The sequence below is a fragment of the Anabrus simplex genome, chromosome 1 (genome assembly GCF_040414725.1).
Source record: "Anabrus simplex isolate iqAnaSimp1 chromosome 1, ASM4041472v1, whole genome shotgun sequence".
Classification (NCBI taxonomy): Eukaryota; Metazoa; Arthropoda; class Insecta; order Orthoptera; family Tettigoniidae; genus Anabrus; species Anabrus simplex.
Genome location: NC_090265.1, coordinates 417,549,445 through 417,569,706, shown reverse-complemented (window position 1 = coordinate 417,569,706; position 20,262 = coordinate 417,549,445). Strand labels below are relative to the sequence as shown.

Below are 20,262 nucleotides of genomic sequence, written 5' to 3'. Positions count from 1 at the left end.
CCTAGTTCACAGCCATGCCTGAAGTTAAATTGCCGACAATCAGGTTGGAACCATTTACGGAGGATATCAGAGCACGGCCACGTTTCTGGGAACAATTCCAGTCTTCGGCGGACAAAAAAAATGACAATATCCACTATCAACAAACAAGTTTTTCTATGGGGATATTCGGACGGCAAAACAAAACGTGTGGCTGACTGAATATCTGTCACAGAGGACATATACGAACTAACTATAAGGATTCTTCAATCATGTTACAGAGACAAAAACAGAATAATTCAGCCTCATTTAGGTTATCTTGAAAACCTTCAGTCTGCTATTTCAGACAACCCTGATGTTCGCAATTTAATGTCACCAAAGGATTCAAGCACACACCTCTCTAGGAGAAAACGAATATGGAAGAATGAATTCCCCGACATTGCCTTCGTCACACCAAACAGATTAGAATTCTAAGAGAGCAACATTCATGACTAATGGAATTTCTTAATGACGAGGTTCAGAATGCCTTGAACACTCAAAAGATACAAGGGGATTTTTATGGAACTACGGTCTGCATACCGACAGCAGCCAATTTCAATAACACCCAAGCGAGTTAAGTCCAAATCTAACATCAAACGACCACTAAATTCATACTGCATGTTCAGTGTGAATAGCAGCCGCTGGGGCCAAGAATAAGAGAATAACAAACTTTAAGGGAGAGAATTGAGAAACTGAAGGTTACGAACAGATATTTTCTATGCCTTAACCCGTAGAGAGCCAGACAATGATATATTGTTGTTTCGTATATACACGTAAAGTGCCAACCACGATACATCATTGTTTGGGTAGCGTGCAATTCTATTACGAGATAGTACAACTTGGGCAGTCAGACTGCAACATCTTATGTGTCGAGTCCATAGATAATTGTCATTAGATTTTAACTACGCCGCTAGATAGTGGGTAAATTCATTCGTTATCATGCATTGAATTTCTAAAGTCCGTGTTCATCTACGATGTATGATCTCCATGCCGCGTGAGTAAAATGGCGACTAGCGGGAGAAGTTATTTTGTTAACGATGACGAACTGGCTGTACATCTTAACATTTTTAGTGAAGAAGAGGATGATGAAGACTGATGAGGAATTCATTCCTCCAACAAGTGAGGAAGGGTAGAGTGAAAGTGTTATTGGAACTGATAACAGCAAGTTTTCTGTAAACACTCAACCACGTGCTCATTGTCCGAACGTAAACATTGAAAGTGGTAATGACCGTCTGAGTGACAGTACTGATGATGATGATGGCTGTAACAATATCCAACAGCAACAATTTCCTGTTTTCCGTGAAATTCAATTAGGTCAAGATGTAAAATACCAACCCTAACCTGATTATTATGATACTCCTAGCTCGAGACACGCCCCTTCGTCAGACGCAAACCTATAGCGTATTTTTATTTTATTTTTCACGGCTCAATTATTGAATCTCATAACTACAGAGACAAACAGATATGAGAAATCATGTCTTGTCACCATATACCAGAGCACAGCAGTGGCGCCCGGTTACATTGACTGAAATGAAGGCTTTCATTGCTGTTTTTTTTTTTTTTTTTTTGGCCGAGCATATTTTCTTATTGGGTCAAAAACTCCCGTTATATTCCGTGGTTTGGAAATATGCTCTCAAGAAACAGATTCCAACTGATCTTTATCATTGTTCACAAGATGAAAGAATCTCATGTATCACCATCTGGTCACCGTGACTGCAACCCATGTGCCAGGTTCGATCCCATTGTTGAACATGCCAATTGTATATCACGATACCATTGTACATAACTCTTAAACTATTGAAGATAAAAATGTAAAACTTTACATGTTTATTCATCTAAAATAGGGCATTTCAAAGAAGTCATCAATATTTACCGTTGAGTTGAATTTTCTGTTTTTTTCTGTTTTGTTTCTGATTTTTAACTTTTGGTGTTTTGAAATTGTTTGGAAAATATTTTTTTTTCAAAATACCCAAGAGCATTTTAGTGCTGTAATTTAGTTCAGGAGTAAGAATGTCTTCTTGTTAACATTTAATAAAAATTTCAAGTCATAGTTATAATATTTGTGAACTATATAGTCCACAGAGTGAGAACCTGCAAAATTCTCTAAATCTGTCTGGCACTCTTGGCATACTGTGAGCAATCGGGCCTGGCACTAAGAGGGTTAATCACGGATACAATGCACAACAATGTGTTAAATGGTGCAAGGCAAAATGCACAAAATGTAAGAAACAACACCGCGTTCCATCTGCGACTATGGAGAAACGCCTACCTCCATTGGTAAAACTGACGTCTACACTCCAAATTTCACATTTCTTCAGACCACACGAGTATACATAATGGGACCAACTGGGAAAAGTAAACTTATTCAATGCATTCTAGACGCCAGAAGAGTCAAGTTTCATCAACCCATCCTTTGCTTAAGTTATTTTTGCTGACAAAAGGAATCTTGCAGCGACTTCATTCGAGACATCTTGCATCGTAAGTTGAAGACGACATAAAATCTGGTATTGCGGGATTTTACACTACCACCAACCTCAAATTCTCGGCCGTTGAAAGCAATATCACGCCATCCGCCAGTACTATATGACATGAATGCACTTGCATCGGTAGGTAAATTGAGATTTACAGACCCGAAGGACAATTCATATGAACTACCAATCGAAATTATCGGCAGACCGTTCCTGGAAGGTCATGAAGATGGAACAACTACCGTATTTACTCGTGTATTAGACCCCTCCTGGCTTTTCGAGACAAAGAAAATAAATCTCTCATAAGACCCTTCAACGTCATTCATCAGAGAACAAAGATTCAGCTTCGAAGCGGGTACAAGTATTATTGCAGCTCCGATGGCATCGCACAAATTTGTGAACAGTTACGTACATACGACCTACGCATTGAAAACTAGTCAAATCCATGGGGTACATCTGTTTCGTAGTTACGAAATGTCCACCTCCATAGCGGTCTACTGCAGCTATGACGTCGCACAAATAGGCAAATAGGCCTAGCTTCATGTCCGACCCACGCATTGCAAGCATACATTAGTCATGCTATATGTTTGTGTTTTGTAATTAATGATGTCCGCCAGCGGAATGGTTAGCACAATTAGTTGCTGTTCTCGAGCGTCTCACTTCGATTCCCGGTACCGTACTGCCAGAGATTTAAGAATGCAGGAAGGTTGATATGCGGTAAAAGCGGTACATGCAACTCTTCTCCACTGGGGGTGTGCCTAGAAAGAGCTTTACCACCTCGGGATGAGGAAACGAGTTTACTTTAGTTGAGAAATATTCGCGGCTGTTGCTATTTATACAGCAGGCGAGATCATTAAGAAAGTGGTCATTTAATATCTAACTCGCGCCAATATAGGTATATATTTGGAGATAATTAAGTTTAAAATGTGATAAAAGTTATCCAATTAAAACTATTGTTTTTCTCGCCAATGTACCTAACAAATAAAAATAATAATAATAATAATAATAATAATTGATGCCCCCACGTAATTTAAACGCTTTTTGGAGAAGCCAAACCAAACATACTACGGTATGCGTTAATAAAAGAGAGACAGCGAATGTACAAAATTGAACATTATGATAATAAAACGCATTACCGCCACACCCGCAGATATCCATAAATGCAGTATATTTTCCTGTTATTTACTTTTATTCTTTCCGGCAAGGAACTTTTAGCACTATCAGGGCGATAATATACCTAACCTAAACAATATGGTCTGTCTTACCTCATGGGCAGCTGTTTACCTAAATCCTGATGTGATAAATGTAGAGAACAAGCATGAAATATACCTAAAAGTAAGGGTCTGTGTTTCAACAGCCGCAGTTATCAAAAGAATGTTTCCGGTTACTATGTATTACGTTCAGAAGTACAACTCGTAACATACGCTAGTTACCAGCTGATGGTTTGGCATGCCTTCTACAACACGGCTGTATTCGGAAGGAGTGGCTTCTGCTACATCTACACCAACTGGGAATATCAGAGACCATCTCCAGAAACCACTTGGGAATAGATTCACACTGCTCAGACTCTACAGCCAGGAACAAAATTATTAATAAAAGGCTCAAGAAGACGGGACCTCATATGCTCACGATTGCAGTGCATGGCAAGTAGTCCACTTCATGACCGTATCGATGTGTATAATCAACAAGAATAATTAAAGAACTACCTAATGGCTCAAAGAGAATGAAGCATGGTTGATGCGACTGACGAGATGGCAGAGAAGATGACGTCACTTGAATTGCTGACACGCCGGTAGCAGGGCAGGGAAGTTGGCGGCGCACGGCGATAATTCAAATGAAAGCAGTGATCAGGTTTACTGTGTGGTAGGCCTACTGCTGAACTGACAGAGACAAATGACTGGCCAGAGTTATTTTGTATTAATATTTAATTGTATAACACGATACCCTTATCCTTTTTTTCTACGGGGTCGCGTACGATGTGAGACGAATCTTCCTAGCGAGTTTTTACGGCCGTATTCCCTTCCTGACATCAGCCTTACCACAGGAATTAATGAGATGTAAAGAATGACGTGATATGAGTAACTAAAATGGACTTTTATATGTACCGTAGGCCTAAAAGTCGTGCTAACGATTTATTGGCCTTTTACGTTAAGAAATACCGCCTTCCGACGAAAATAGCCAGTATAATTTAAATACACTCTAACATTCTACATTCTAACATTGCAACATTCTTTGTTAAATAATAGTATAGAATGGTTTAAATGTACAATTTATAGCTATTTATAGACTAGAAGTCGTGTTCGCTGCACAAAAATTTGAGGTTATCGCATATTGCACCCCCCTTTACTATTTTTGGCTGTAAAAGTGGGGTGGGGGGGAAGGGGTCTAATACGCGAGTAAATACGGTAATTCGAGTGGAGTCATCCTTAATCGCCCTCCAACCAATATTTTGACAGGTCTTCAGCGGGAATAAATCAGTCACTAGAGTCAACGAATACCGTCCGGTACATCTCTCTCTCTCTCCCTCCAAGGAAAAAACGACCAATAAAATTTCACACGTTGGACGACACCCTACGGACATTCTGAGAGCTGGAAGACCATAGGTATCATAGAAAATCAAGAGTGTGTATCGACACCTAAAGACAGTAAGTGCCATTCTTCCAAGAATTTCATGAATCTTACAGGACTGAAGGTGGCAGAAGAGTTTTAAAACTTCCCAGAAAGAAAGATGCCCTACTCCCTGACAATACATCAATGGCAGACAGACTCCGGAAAAGAAGATTCAGACAAATGGAGAATTTAAGATTAGAAATTAGAAGAAGAAATTGTTCCTGCCGACGACACAAGTAAAGCGAGATTTTTACCTTACCCCATCACGCTGTTAAGAAAGTTTGCTCTAAATTCAGAATAGTTTATGACGCTTCCTCATATGGCGGACCAAACCTACTGCCCGAGATACTTGCCACTTTGCTGCGTTTTTGGACGCATGCTAAAGCAATTTATAGTGACGGATGTCAGGCCGTCTTACAGTCAAATCTTCGCGATAACAGAAATTTGATTAGATCTTTGGTATCAGATAGATCTGAATAACGAAGGAAACTATGGCACAAAAGACTAAATCATTACATGCAGTTTCACATGCTTTCCCTTTGGACCGGCTAGTAACCCGGTTTTACTATCAGCCACCCTATGAGAAGTAGCAACATCGGAATCGGACAGGTATCCGACGGCACCCGCCGTACTAGGTCATTACACTTTACAGTGCCTTACTCATGCACACCAAGCTTCCTCTCTCGAAATGGGCGACAACCTCTCTCTCTCTATCTCTCCCTCCTTGAGATATATGGAAAGGTGAGGGCCAGGACTATAAGCCAGAGACGAGTGTTTTAGGAGTGACCTGGAACACCATGGAAGAATACATCTTCACTGATCAGTCTCAAATCACTGAGATCCTTAGAAAAATCTGGAACTAAGTGTAACATTCTCCGTACAGCATACAAATTTTACAATCCTCTTAGTTTGTTCACTCCAATCTCCATCATCGCTAAAATTCTCTTTCAAGTCATTGGGCTCATCGATATCAACTGGAAAGAGATATTACCATCAGATCTCGCACAACGATGTCAGTGCCGGACGGCAAAACTGTCTTTTTTTATCAGGGTTGTATGTACTCAGATGGATTGACATTTCCAAAAGACAAGACAGTCCAAAATTCAAGTGTTTTGCGACGCACCCAGAAAGGCCTACGGAACTGCACTATATGTTCAAACGACGACAGATCTCATGCCTGATATGATTAGCCTGCAGCAAGACTAGCGTTGTTCCTATAAAGAACGTTAACTCGCCGCATTAATTGGTTCACATCTTCTGACATACTCCTGCAAGAGGATTGATTTAGACTTCACCAATGCTGTCTTATAGAGTGACTCAACAGTGACACTTGGGTGGGTAAGAAATGATCCCAACAAATGAAAGACGTTTGTATGTAGTAGGGTCTGAAATACTACGCTACACAATGCCGAGTCAATGGAGACAATGTCCGAGAACCCAGAAGATAATCTCACCCGAAGAGTCTGAGCCAATGATTTTCTCAATCACTGGTGGAACAGACCAGACTGGCCAATTCAAGAACGATCTTCCTGGCATTATGACATCAGTGATTCAGACACGATACTACCAGAAGAAAAGAAATCACCCCACACAAGTTCTAACGATAACACAGGGAACCACTTGTGAACGTTGAACGGTTCAGTCCCTAAGGGAAACTGCTTCATGTCATAACTTGGGTCTTCCGCTTTATAAAAGCAGTGAAGAAGAAAAGAACATCCCATCCTTTGACAGCTGCGTAACTACTGGATTCGAAAGGTCCAAGAAGAAAGCTGCAGCAGCGAAATGACAGCGCTTCAGAACAATGTTCCCCTTCTCTCATCACCTCCAACAGCACGCTACCACCCACTTTTAAAGAATGATTTTATTCGACTTGGAGGGAGACTGCAATTCCCCGAGTTGTCTACGACAGAAAACACCCAATACTCCTACACAGACGTCATCGTTTCACACAATTCTTGATAATGTAGACACATGTTAAGACTTCACAATCTAGGAGTTCATGTCACTCTAGCAGAACTTAGCAGTGTATTATGGATACTGCTAGCTCGGAAGACAAAGAAAAATCATTCACACCTGTCCTCCGTGCAAAATTGCTCAAGTTTCACTTCAGGAAGTAGAAGCTCCCTTGCCTCTGCATTGCATCCGACCTGTACGACCTTTCTCAGTTACAGGAGTCTACTTCGTCGCCCACTCTACGTCAATGTCTGCCACCAGGTCCAGAAATCGTATGTTGTATTCACCTGCGCTACTACGCACACTTTACATCTGGAGCTAGCAACAGACATGTTAACAGATAAGATTTCTGATGGCTCTTCAATGGTTTGTGGGTTGCCACACAACGGGTATTCTGAGATAATGCACAAACTTTCCACACAACTAACAGAGAATTGACGGAGCTCCTCACAAGGATTGAAGATCCCAAGATACATCAATACTTCACCCATCATGCTGTCACCTGGAAATTCATTCGAGTGACTTGGTGGGGAGGATGGTGGGAACGTTCGATTGGTGTTTGATCACCAGATTTAAATTTGCCTCTTTGCTTCCACTCTAATTTAGCAAGCCCTCACCAGAAGTCAGATTCGGACAGTGCTATTTTGTATTACCACTAGGATGCGGTAGACTATCTGTTACTTCCGGCCACGACACTCTGTGGGAGTCTGTGAGATGAAGCGGACAGTCGGTCGCCTGAAGTAAGGACGATGACGTAGTCAATGCAACTAGCACATTCAGAGTTTTATGTGAAAGTAAATATGTGTAGCGAGTATTCTTGTATTGTGTATCACGTGTGTATTTAACCTTCTTAGTGCCAGGGCCGATTGCTCACAGTATGTCAAGAGTGCCAGACAGATTTAGAGAATTTTGCAGGTTCTCACTCTCTGGACTATACAGTTCAAAAATATTATAACTATGACTTGAATTTTTTATTAAATGTTAACAAGAAGACATTCTTACTCCTGAACTAAATTACAGCACTAAAATGCTCTTGGGTATTTTGAAAAAAAAAATTTCCAAACAACTTTAAAACACCAAAAGTTAAAAATCAAAAACAAAACAGAAAAAAAAAAAAAAAAAATCAACTCAACGGTAAATATTGATGACTTCTTTGAAATGTCCTATTTTAGATGAATAAACGTGTAAAGTTTTACATTTTCATCTTTAGTAGTTTAAGAGTTACGTACAATGGTATCATAATATACAATGGGCATGTTCAACAATGGGCTCGAACCTGGCACATGGTTTGGAGTCAGGGTGACCAGATGGTTATACATTATCATTGTTCACAAGATGAAAGAATCTCAAGAACAATTGGAATCCGTTTCTTGAGAACATATTTCCAAACTATGGAATATAACGGCAGTTTTTGGCCCAATAAGAAAATATGCTCGGCCTTCTAGTTATACCCATTTCCAATAAAACAGCAATGAAAGCCTTCATTTCTCTCAGCGTAACCAGCTGCCACTGCTGTGCTCTGGCATATGGTGACAAGACATGATTTCTCATATCTGCTTGTCTCTGTAGTTATGAGATTCAATAATTGAGCCGTAAAAAATAAAATAACAATACGCCGTAGATTTGCGACTGACGAAGGGGCGTGTCTCTGGCCAGGAGTATCGTAATAATCAGGTTAGGGTTAGTATTTTGCATCTTGACCTAATTGAATTTCACGGAAAACAGAAAATTGTTGCTATTGGATATTGTTACAGCCGTTATCATCATCGTACTGTCACTCAGGCGGTCATTACCACTTTCAATATTTACACTCGGACAATGAGCATGTGGTTGAGTGATTACAGAAAACTCACTGTTATCACTCCCAGTAACACTTTCACTTCCCCCTTCCTCACTTGTTGGAGGAATGAATTCCTCAGTCTTCATCATCCTCTTCTTCACTAAAAATTATTAAGATATAAAGCCAGTTCGTCATCGTTAACAAAATAACTTCTCCCGCTAGTCACCATTTTACTCATGCGGCATGGAAATCATACGTCGTAGATGAACACGGACTTTAGAAATTCAATGCATGATAACTAATGAATGTACGCACTATCTAGCGGCGTAGTTAAAATCTAATGCCTATTCTCTGTGGACTCGACATATAAGATGTTGCAATCTGACGGCCCAAGTTGTACTAACTCGTATAGAACTGCACGCTATCCAAACAACGATATTTCGTGGTTGGCACTTTACGCGTATATACGAAACTATATATCGTTGTCTGGCTCTCTACGGGTTAGGTGTGTAAATATATCTATGTCAATTTCACAGGAATCCAGTGATATGAACTGGCTACCTACCTCGTGTCCTATACCTACAGTCCATACATTCCTCGTGCTATCCTAGCTAAACCTTGTACATATCCTAACTCACTCAATTCAAACTTGTGTACATTCCTATCCCACCTCAATTCAATTGGTTCCACCAAAGGCTGCCTCAGAAAGGTGCTAGGCCAATCACGAGCAGACGAAGGGGGTTTAAAAATACAGTCTTAGTGAACATCGAATCTGCCCTAAACTCACGCCCCATCATGCGCGACTGAGACGATACTAGAGCCTTAAAACCATCACATTTCCTCAACAGAGAAAAGACTACGACTCTTCCAACAGGACCGGAGCCGAAAACAAGGATATAAGATGGCTGAGCCGAAGATACACATTGGCACGAATGTTTGCACATCAACAGGAAATCCAGCAAATTTCTAGAACAAAAAGGAAAACCATGTGATTTGTTTAAAGACCCCGATTGGCTATGCTGCCTAGCATTCTTTGTCAACATGGCAAAACATTTAAACACCTTGAATACAGTGTTAGAGGGGAAAGATAAGCTAATCCATGTTGTCTACAGTGCAGTAAAATCATTTAAATTTCATTATTCAGGAAGAAATTTCTGCCAGAAACTGAATAAATTTTGCAACAATGACTGACTTATGAAAACAATACCCTGACATATCACTCAAGAATGATTCTTTCGTAGAAGTAATTCAGTATTGCAAGCTGTCCACTTCATGGCTGTATTGATGAATTTAATCAACAAATTAATGTAAAAAGCCACCTAATCGATACTTTATTTCTTTTGCCTTTGGCAAACTTAAAAATACATTAACAAACACAGTACATGTTTCGACCACTTAGTGGTCATCTTCAGCTGTATATAAAAAATCTTAGATGATAACATTTAAAAGCAAGCACATTGGATCTTAAAAACTATATCCCATGGGAATCCCAAAACTATTGTTCTAGATGCTTTAAATGAATTGGAAGATGGGGGGGGGGGGGTAAGGAGATTTATGTGAATGATACTTAAATTACAGCATCGTTTACAATTGTGTTTAAAAAACTTAAATGTTGAAAAACATATTTAAAATATTTAAAAGCGTCTATGGTAAAATTCTTTTTGATAAAATTAGGTGGCGTGAATAAAAAGTTCGTGTTTGTAAAAATCTTCAGGCATTTGTGAGAAAATAATAACTAAATTAAAATTCGCGTCTGTGGTGCTGTTAAACACTTTGTTTTTAATAAACACACTTTAAAATATTCTAGAGTGTCTATGGTAAGGCACTTATTCAAAAACACTTGTGCTTGAATGAAAGTTTATGTCAGATGCACCAGTCTTCAGGTATTTATTGTTTATTACACTGTTGCCGGAAGAAAAGTATCCAGCTATGAAGAAATAAGCCCAGCATTTGAAAATGTTTTCTTCAACTTACACAGCTGAGCAAACATTCTCCAAGTTGAAAATAGATGAAGACTGTGCAACATGGTCATCTACAAGGTATTACTCACCAACACTGAACATAAACCGGAAATCAGTTCTTTGTTATCTTAAGAAAAGAAAAATCCACTCTTCTCACTACGTACTTATTGGATGCATTTGTTTTACTTAAAAGACTGACGACCGGCCCCGGAGAGCTCCGTTTTTATGCACTGGCTTCGTTCTGAGGTCATTGCACTGCTGTTAGCCAGAGTTTAACCTACTTGCCATCATGTCAAGGAGTAGAGGGATCAATGATGCAAGTTCTGATATCCTTGTCTTCACTTTTACGATTATTTTAACCATAAAAACGACCTATATACACGGGTGATCTCACGTGCCCACAGACAATTAGCGCCGAAGATGGTGGTGGCGGCGGCGAATGTTTTAAGAGGAAGTACAGCTAGGTAACCATCCACTATGTAACACTATCAGAGAGAAAACATGGAAGGGATCAGACATAAGAAAGACAAGGGCCACAAAAGGCGTGAAAATGAAAGACACTATAGGCCTCGGGAACCTAATACCGTCGGGGTCAGAAAGGAACAAAAGTTGACCAAGGGAGATTGGATAGGATAGATGAAAGTGAGGAGCCTAGCTCAAAGTTGAGTGCCCCAGTGGCCCTTTTAGTCGCATCTTACGACAGGCAGGGGATACCGTGGCCATTATTCTATTGTCCACACACACGCACAGAGAGAGAAGGGGGGAGGGGTTAGCGCCCATTCTGAAGCACCTTGTGTGATGCAGTATCTAAAGATTTATAAGGAGATTCATTATCTGATGTGCCTAGGGACATAGATAGTGAAAATAGTATTAACAACACCGAAAGCGGTAGCGATTTGCGCCACTAACATCGACTAATGGTCTGAAATGTCCAAGAGTTTTGGCAACAGTGATTCTAGTAGTGATGATGAGGAAGCTTGTTTACTGTGAATGAAGACACACAGTGGGTTCACGAAAGTCAATCCGGTTACATTGGAACCTCAACTCTCCATTTTTGGAGGGACGATGAAAATAAAACTTACAACATGGGAAAATCCAGGAATGAATGAAAACCATCAACAATTTGCCTGAACATCACAAAAATGAAATGTGCATAATTATAATCTTACAAACACTCCTAAACCAAACTACAGCCTCAATGTGCCTCTGCCTGCCAAGCAACCACTGCTCAGCCCGAAGGCCTGCAGATTACGAGGTGATGCATGGTCAGTGTGACAAATCCTCTCGGCCGTTATTCCTGGCTCTCTAGACCGGAGTCGCCATCTCACCATTAGATAGCTCCTCAACTACAGGCAATCATGTAGACTGAGTGGACCTGGAACCAGCCCTTATGTCCAGGTAAAAATGCCTGGCCTGGCCGGAATCGAACCCGGACCCTCCGGGTGAGAGGAAGGCAAATTAGACCGCTGATTCGGTTTCAAACATTATTTACCGGTATGCGAGTTCAAACTCTAGATACTCAATTTTACCGGAGAAACTTTGTCAGTTTCCCATAAAACCTTCTTTCAGTTCAGCAACTCTGATAAGCCAAACTTTTCGAAAAATCTAATAACGCTAAGCCAAACGACAATTTACCACAAGTAGTTTTTTTATTCTCTCATCTAATAATATAGAGCACAGTAGATACAGAAGTATCCAACATGATGGCGAAATCCCTTCTCTTCTTAATCTTCCATTGAAATTTGTTCACCGTTATACCGTTCGTAGTTAGTTTCTGGAAATCTTGTATCGCGTAAATTAGGCCCACATCGACTTTTAAAAGTTAAGTTGAACTTGAGAACATGGTTTTCGAATGTAAGTATCGATTCTCAAAAGTTCTCGAATGCTTTATATTCAATTTTGCCTGTCACTAATCCAATCAAATAGGAAAGAGAGAGAAAATATCACTAAAACTTCAGAAATTACGGTTATCTGTGACCTAGAGCTCAGCTGGAATGCATACTTGTTGCACGTCGGTTCAAGTTGGAAATGATACAAACTATTTAAAATTAACGTGCGCAAATAAAACGACTGTGTCTTTTTTACATTTTAACAATGAAACTAAACATTCCCAGTCTTATATTAGGACCAAAATAGTAATAGGCAATCCCAAGACTTCCCAAGGCTTTTTGTATATAAGGTGCAACATCAGTTCGGGTCTCCATAACATAATTGTATACGATAATATTAAAATACTATATTTGTGTTAAGAAAGAGCAGTTTCAATTCCTGCCTAAAAGCCCAGTGACTATACAGTGCCTAGAGGAAAGTGCCGAAAACATGTTCAGCAATACAACTGAGAAAAGTAAAAATGAAGATCTAACCTGGACATAATGTGGCCGTTTTATAAGTGCGAACACTGACGAAACTCGTTCCATTTTCAAGTAGAGCTGTCAAAATGCGCTGCCTCTCATTGAAATTGTCGTGGCCAATCTCTGCTTTATTATGTCCCAATCGAATGCGATAGAAAGGAAAATGCAGAATTTTTAAAACGTGATTTAAATATGATGCTCACGGGACCACGTAATTCGAATGTATAATCCGGGAAAACGTAGATTTCCGGGAACAGATGATCGAGGTTCCACTGTATACATTTAGAATAGTTTGAAGGTCGACCAGACCTCACTTTTATTCCGGATGATTCTTGTAGTATTTCAGGTGATAAATAGTTTTTTCAACGAGTTGTTAAACATTTTTTTTTAACACAATCTAACCTAGACCTCTATCACAATTGAAATGTGCATAAATGTAAAACACCCCCGAACACACCGAAGAGGACTGACATTTTTGTTATTGAAATGAAAAGATTTTGAGCAATAATTTTGATCGGACAAGTTAGGAAAGACAATTTCACGGATCCTTCTACTGTGATGCTTATTTTCAAACAGCCGATGAGTCTCAACCGCAGGGAACAAGTATGGAATATATGGCACTTTTCAGATAATTCAGTACAGATTGATCCTGCAGATGGGCTTCAAAAGGTCACACCTGTTCTCCAATATTTTGTGGATCGATTTCACACCTTATACAAACACACACACAGGAGATATCACTTGATGAAGCCATGATTAAATGGAGAGGCTGAGTAAAGGTTTAGGATGTATAATCCCAGAAAGCTCGCAAAATACGGTATACTGGTGTGAATAGTGTGTGCCACTTTTGCTGTACTGTCACCACGACATCTGGCACCATGTCTACCAAGACAATTACTACAACAGTGTGGTAACTAAAGGTAAATTACTTACATAGAAGACAAGAGTTTGTGGGACTATTTGGGCCAATAGGAGACTTCCACCTGAGTTTTTAGAAGCTGTCAACAGTATGAAGAAATGGGAAAACCTAAGGGAGATGTGGTGTTACAAGGTTGGAAGAACAAGCGGGTCGTGCGAATGGTTAGCACTATACATCCAGCATGTTGTCTCTAGAAGAGCTGCTGTTGTAAAGCCTGACTGTATCCTTTAATACAATACATAAATGATAGGTGGGGACAGAGCAGAACGGTATTTGTCATACTACTCACTTCTGAGAAGAACCATCACATGGAGCAAGAAAGTAGTCCTCTGGTTGATAAATCGTGCCCTATTTAATGCTTTTGTTCTTTATACAACCCAGAACCATGCAAAAATACAAATAATTTCTACTAGAGACAGTTACATAGTGGGCATCAGCACAGCAGCCAGAAGTAAACGTTCCAAGAGGATGAAGCAGAACGTCCCAGCAAAACGCCCACATCTCAACACTGGAAAACTATTAGAGAATATGAAGAAGCACAAACTGGAGGCAATAAAAGGTTCAGGGAACAAAAAATATTCTTTAAAGCCCTGCAAAGTGTGCAGTGCACACAAGCTGAGGAAGGAAAGCCGCTCCATCTGCAACCTCTTTAAAAGGGAGTGTGCTTTGAGAGGTAGCACCCGAATCACAGAACTACTACTAGACACTCGGATGAGTAATATTTCAAAGTTTGAACCTTATACGATTAGCAGAGCAGAACTTATGACCGTTTTAGTAAATTAGTGCATCCTAGTAATTTTTATTCTCAAATCATCACGTCGAAGATGTTGATTAGCGAGTAACATGCCCGTTCAGCAATGTGTTAATTTAGAAAATTGGATGGGTTAGTATAATAACACTAATCACTAAGACATAAGGAAAAACAACATACTGTATTTCGCAATATAATCATAGCACTTTTTATACCAACATTTTTGAAAAAATACTATGTGCAGGGATTTCTTCCCCTGCAATTTCAAATGTTAAAAATGGGGTGCAAGATAGATGTGAGCAAATACGGTAGGTATTTAAACTGAGCATTCTAATGCAACATACATTGCAGTGAAAAAGATAACATTTCAACATCTGCCCCCCCCCAGTAATTATATATGGCTGCGAAAGTTAGACACTGGGGAAAAGCAGAAGACCGAGGTATGAAGCAACGGCGATGTGGAAAAGAATAACCAGAAGCTGGACACAAAAGAAAAGTAGGACTGAACTTCTCCAAGAAATACATGAAAAAAGAAACTCATTAATAGGGACCTGAAAAAAAAATTGCATTTGCGATAAATGCAAATTTTTTAATCTTGTACTGAATCCAAGCCTACGGTAATTCTAACGTGGAATAAAATAATTTTTACGCATAAATAGAAGTGTGACAATATGCGAATTGTAACCCAAATTGCAAAATTAGTATGAATATGAGATTATGGTGCGAATTCCGAGAAAATGTGCTATTTTACTGGCGAAAACAACATATTTTGGCATAATCGTCAGAAATACTCAAAATATGATGCACAAATCTTTCGAACGTTCCGATTGATGAAGAAAAGTAGCCGATCAATTGCTGTTTGCTGACTTTAATCAATATATACAATGGGAATAGCAAGGGAAATAAGATCTGTATCGATTATTTTCGAAATGTCAATCGAGTGTCACAGAAATAAAGAGACGCAGCGTTGTTTTCCTGTTGGTCAAAACTGAAACTAAAGTGAAGAGTAGAAAGTCGAGCGTTCGTTTAGGTTATGGGGTGCACGACAAAAACTGCGCAAGAAAGGGCTCAGCAATATGCAAAGAATTGTTTATACACCACAGATGCAGTGACAGTGTTTTGCATGTATTGTAATTGCCGAGTTGGATGGGGAAAAAAGGATAGCATTGTGAAACATGTCAAATCTGAAAAACACATGGGTAAGCGACGCAATAACGAAAGTTCAATCCCTGCTGCTACTACATCTCAAAGAAAGCAATCTTCTGTGCTCACAGAGTTAGATACTGTAGTTGTAAACGACAAAAAATTTCCAGAGAACTTCTCGAAACGCACAGTTGAAGTATGTGCCAAAGCAAATATACCTCTGGAAAAGCTAGAAAGCAAAGAACTAAGAGCCTGGATCACCGAGTTTTCAAATCAAGAGCTGCCATGTGTGAGAACTCTACGTGAAGTATATTTACCGGGTAAGTTTTGATTTCATTGACCAGGTACGGTTTACGTATTACATCGAAACCATGCGCAAAATTGAAGGATACTGAATCTGAGTTTGATTTCCATTTCGAACTATCTTACCCGTACCCAATTGATCCAATAATTTTATATTATTTTGTCATAATTTGAGGTCTTTCTTCCTTTCTAGAAGTTGCATCTGACCACCAGAAAAGAACAGCAGAGGCTCAAGTGGGGAAGAACATCAATATAATCTGTGATGAAACTACAGATAGAATGGGCCGTTGTGTTTTTAATATCATATTCAAAGTCCCAGCCGGATCGAAAAGAGAGCTGCACATTGTTTCTGTGAACTATCCTGATGCAGGAAATGCTACAAACTGCTCTCGTACTGTTTTAGAAGCTCTGCGCAGTTATAGTGTACCATATGATGCAGTTAAAGTGTTCGTTAGTGACTACGCCCTGTACATGACCCGGTCTTATGGAACATTAAGTGTGGTCATAGGGGATCATTTTATGCATTTACAATGCTTGGCACATAAGATCAGCTTGATTGGCAATACTTGGGTCGCAGTGATGACTGATTTAAATAATGTGGTTGTGATGGTAGTCTACATTTTTGAACACAAGAAAGTGAAAATATAATTATTTACAATTTCCTGCACCTGTCATAACCCGATGGAATAGCTGGTTTCAGGCTGTCTTCTATTTGAGTGCTTACTTTACTGATGTTACATTTTTCAAGATGTCTGACATGAAAGACATCAGCAACTGTGGTATTAAGTACCTGACTGATCTGAGTGACTGAGAAGAGAATAGGCTTCACTCCCACATGGCTTTCACAGATCATGCAGCTGGATTGGTTGACCTTACTGAACTTGAAGGGTCTCTGTATCCTACCTCTCATCTCCTTTACCCCAAACTGCATAACATTGACGCCAGTTTTACCTTCATTTGTGAGGGGAATTTTTCTACGGCAACTAATGATGCTTTGATTAAGCTCACTCCTCTTCAGCAGGCTGCATGTAGAGACATTTGTCAAAGCTGCTCATTCTTCACAGTGCAAGCTAGCCATATTGAAAGCTAAAGACCCCAACCATAAGCATTTTGTGTCAATTTATCAAGCTTTGTATCCAAAAAATTGAATTTTGAATAACACTGATAAATTAGATGAGCTTGAGAAATTGTTTGGAGGAACAGATCTCTCACGAAACAATATCTGGTCTGGTTACTGTTCTCTGAAACATGCAATTTAAACCCAGATGACAAAGTGAAAAATATGTCACGCTTGCATTAACTGCAGTTCAGACAGAGTTCAGCATATCTGCTAAATACTGTCTTGAGTTGTTGTGGACCCCAACGAACAATGTAGACAGCGAGCGCGTGTTGTCTCATTACAACACAGTGGTTACAGACAGATGGTGAAATTTGGGAAAAAAAAAAAAAAAAAAAGCACTGCCGAAGTACCGACAATGCTTTCGTTTGAACAATGAATTTGTATTGTGGGTGAACCAAGAACAATAATTGCACTTCATAAATTTGGAATCGTTAAAATGCAATTATTTTAACTTTGTAAATAGATGCTAATTCTGAAACAAATCGATGCTAATTTTTCAGGTCCCTACTCATTAAAGAGACTGAAAGAAGGAATGAAAAATCTGCAGGTCGCATTTCTGCGATATCTTCGAAGCAGAAGTTGTTGGCAGGAGGGGAAGACTGCCACCAAGTAATTTATATTTCAAACTCGTGGCCTAATGAACTGCAGCTCTTCTTTAAAGCTAGAGCAAACTGCTCAAGAAAGAAAACTGGTCCTAGCAACTAGCCCCCATTGATGGAAATGTCAAGTCAAAAAAGATTCCAGATGACTAGCTGTATAACTGACTGAGGTAGCCCAATGCAAGACTCAACTCTGTTCATATTAACACTGTTGAAATATCTACCTACAGGATGTCACTGAGAAAAAGCATTACAGAAATGGGTAAAAATATAAGTCTACATCTGAACTCCATCTGAACACAACTGACATGCCATAAGCACATAAAATTAAACATAACATTAGCAAATGAAGTCTTAAAAAGGAAAAGCTTAAAAGATGCCTCACAATATGTCCAATGTTGGAAGAACAGTGCAAGAGGATTCGTGGCTAGCTTTCAATAGCTAGTGGAACCAATTCAGCGCTGAGAATGAATAAGATAATGTGTTCACCTTTGGCAGATTCCTCCTCACTACTTTCTTCTTCACTACTACTGGATTCAGCCTTCTTTGTAGTTGGAGTTGTTTTCAAAGGTCCTTTTCCCAAAGTTGATTGTTTCACTGCTCCTTTCCCTCCCTGCGCTTTGGGTACAGGTTTAGCTGGCGGTTCATCATCACTATCTTCCTCAGAACTTGAATCACTAAGAAATGAAAGCAATATGAAAATCACATCAATATCAAAGACAACAGAATGCACAAAGATCAACATTTCCTTCAAAGCAAACTTACTCCTTAATTTAAGCTTTCTACAGTAATTTCAATTCCTTTATCCATCATTAGATCTAACATTTAAGTACTGAAAAATCACAGGGCGAATACATTGAGTTCTGCACAAACACAAAACAAATGTATTTGAGCCAGATTATTAGGTATTACCTCATTCATTAGCCCTTTCCAACGGAATATCATTGACTCACTGTCTGGCGAAACCTAAGAGTAATAATTTGCTTGTTAGGTATAGTTGTGGGGTAGCTTCACTAAATAATTTATTCTGTAAAAACCACTCAAGATATTAGTTTCAAATTTTGCAACAAGGAAAAATACACTTACTTATTCTAAAATGATACAATGAGATACCTAATTATGCACAGGAACCCCGCAGTTCGGAATGATACATCAAAAAGCATCCAACATGGTGCAAGTTAATGTTCAATTACTTGTTCTTTAAGTCAGTGATTTTTCTCTCACTACCAATTATACCTTTGACCTTACTTAACCGTCTTAGTACCGGCTCCCTTACCGCCGTGGTTGCTAAGAATGCCAGAGAGAAAATGCCTATTATGCAGCACCGAAGATAAAGCATATCCTATCCTCACTTTCCAAGATATCTCATTGTAGTTTATATTTTCTTGTAGCTAAGTGTCCCTCTCTTCACTCATTATATTACATCACGAAAATAATTCATATTTCCAAGCAAAAAAATTTGAATTTGTTCATGCAATTTTTGAAAAATTTTAAAATTCAAATTTGGATATCAGTTACAATCTAGAATTTCGATCGTACTCACCTAAATTTGGTATTCCTGTGCACACTGATGCATTGTTTACTAGTTTGTAAAATATCAGTGTTTTAAGAATAATAGTTCTTGTAAAAATGGATTAAAATACTGACTTGGTCTAGCATCAGGAGGAGATGCACGTTTAGGGACAGGTGTCTCAAGGAATGCAGGAGAGAGATAAACTTGCACGTCGTGATCGGACTGAATTTTAAGGAAATCGGGAATCTGGTCATCATCGTCATTACTGTCTCCGTCAATTCCATCATTATTCCCGTCACTATCATTACCGCCTTTATCGAAAATTTCATGCATCACTGTTGCACGAGTAAGTCTGATAACATCATCATAGTTTGAAACATTACCGGCATTATTATTACTCTCAGTATCATTTGAATCATCACCTGACTCTATATAATCAGAATCATCACTCAATCGATGTAGTGTACCAAATCGTCATCAATTTCAAACACAACATGAGAACTAGTCGCCATTATTACGAACACAGGGTCTACGGGTACGCGGCAAACAGCTGAAATAGAAAAAATCATATCAACACAACATGTCGCACAGAGATTCTGGTGGTAGATTTAGAAACTATGTAGTATCTACTACAGAGTGATGCTGACTGGAGCTGCCATCTGATAGCTGTGCAAACTATTACAACTTATATAGCTGCAACACAGAGCGCGATTGCGCACCTGGCACTTTTCGCTAGGCAACAGAGGAGCGCAATCGCGCTCCCCGGCACTCTTGAG

General features: G+C 39.3%; 1 protein-coding gene across 2 annotated transcripts in view; it reads right to left on the bottom strand.

Moving 5' to 3' along the window:
* The window catches only part of LOC136856884 (nucleolar and coiled-body phosphoprotein 1), a 182,824-nt gene that overhangs the window by 115,981 nt on the left and 46,581 nt on the right, over window positions 1-20,262 (bottom strand). For both annotated transcript variants that reach the window (XM_067135102.2, XM_067135103.2), the window contains exon 4: window positions 18,463-18,650. In XM_067135102.2, coding sequence (XP_066991203.2) covers window positions 18,463-18,650 — 188 coding nt within the window. The remainder of the gene's footprint in view (window positions 1-18,462; window positions 18,651-20,262) is intronic.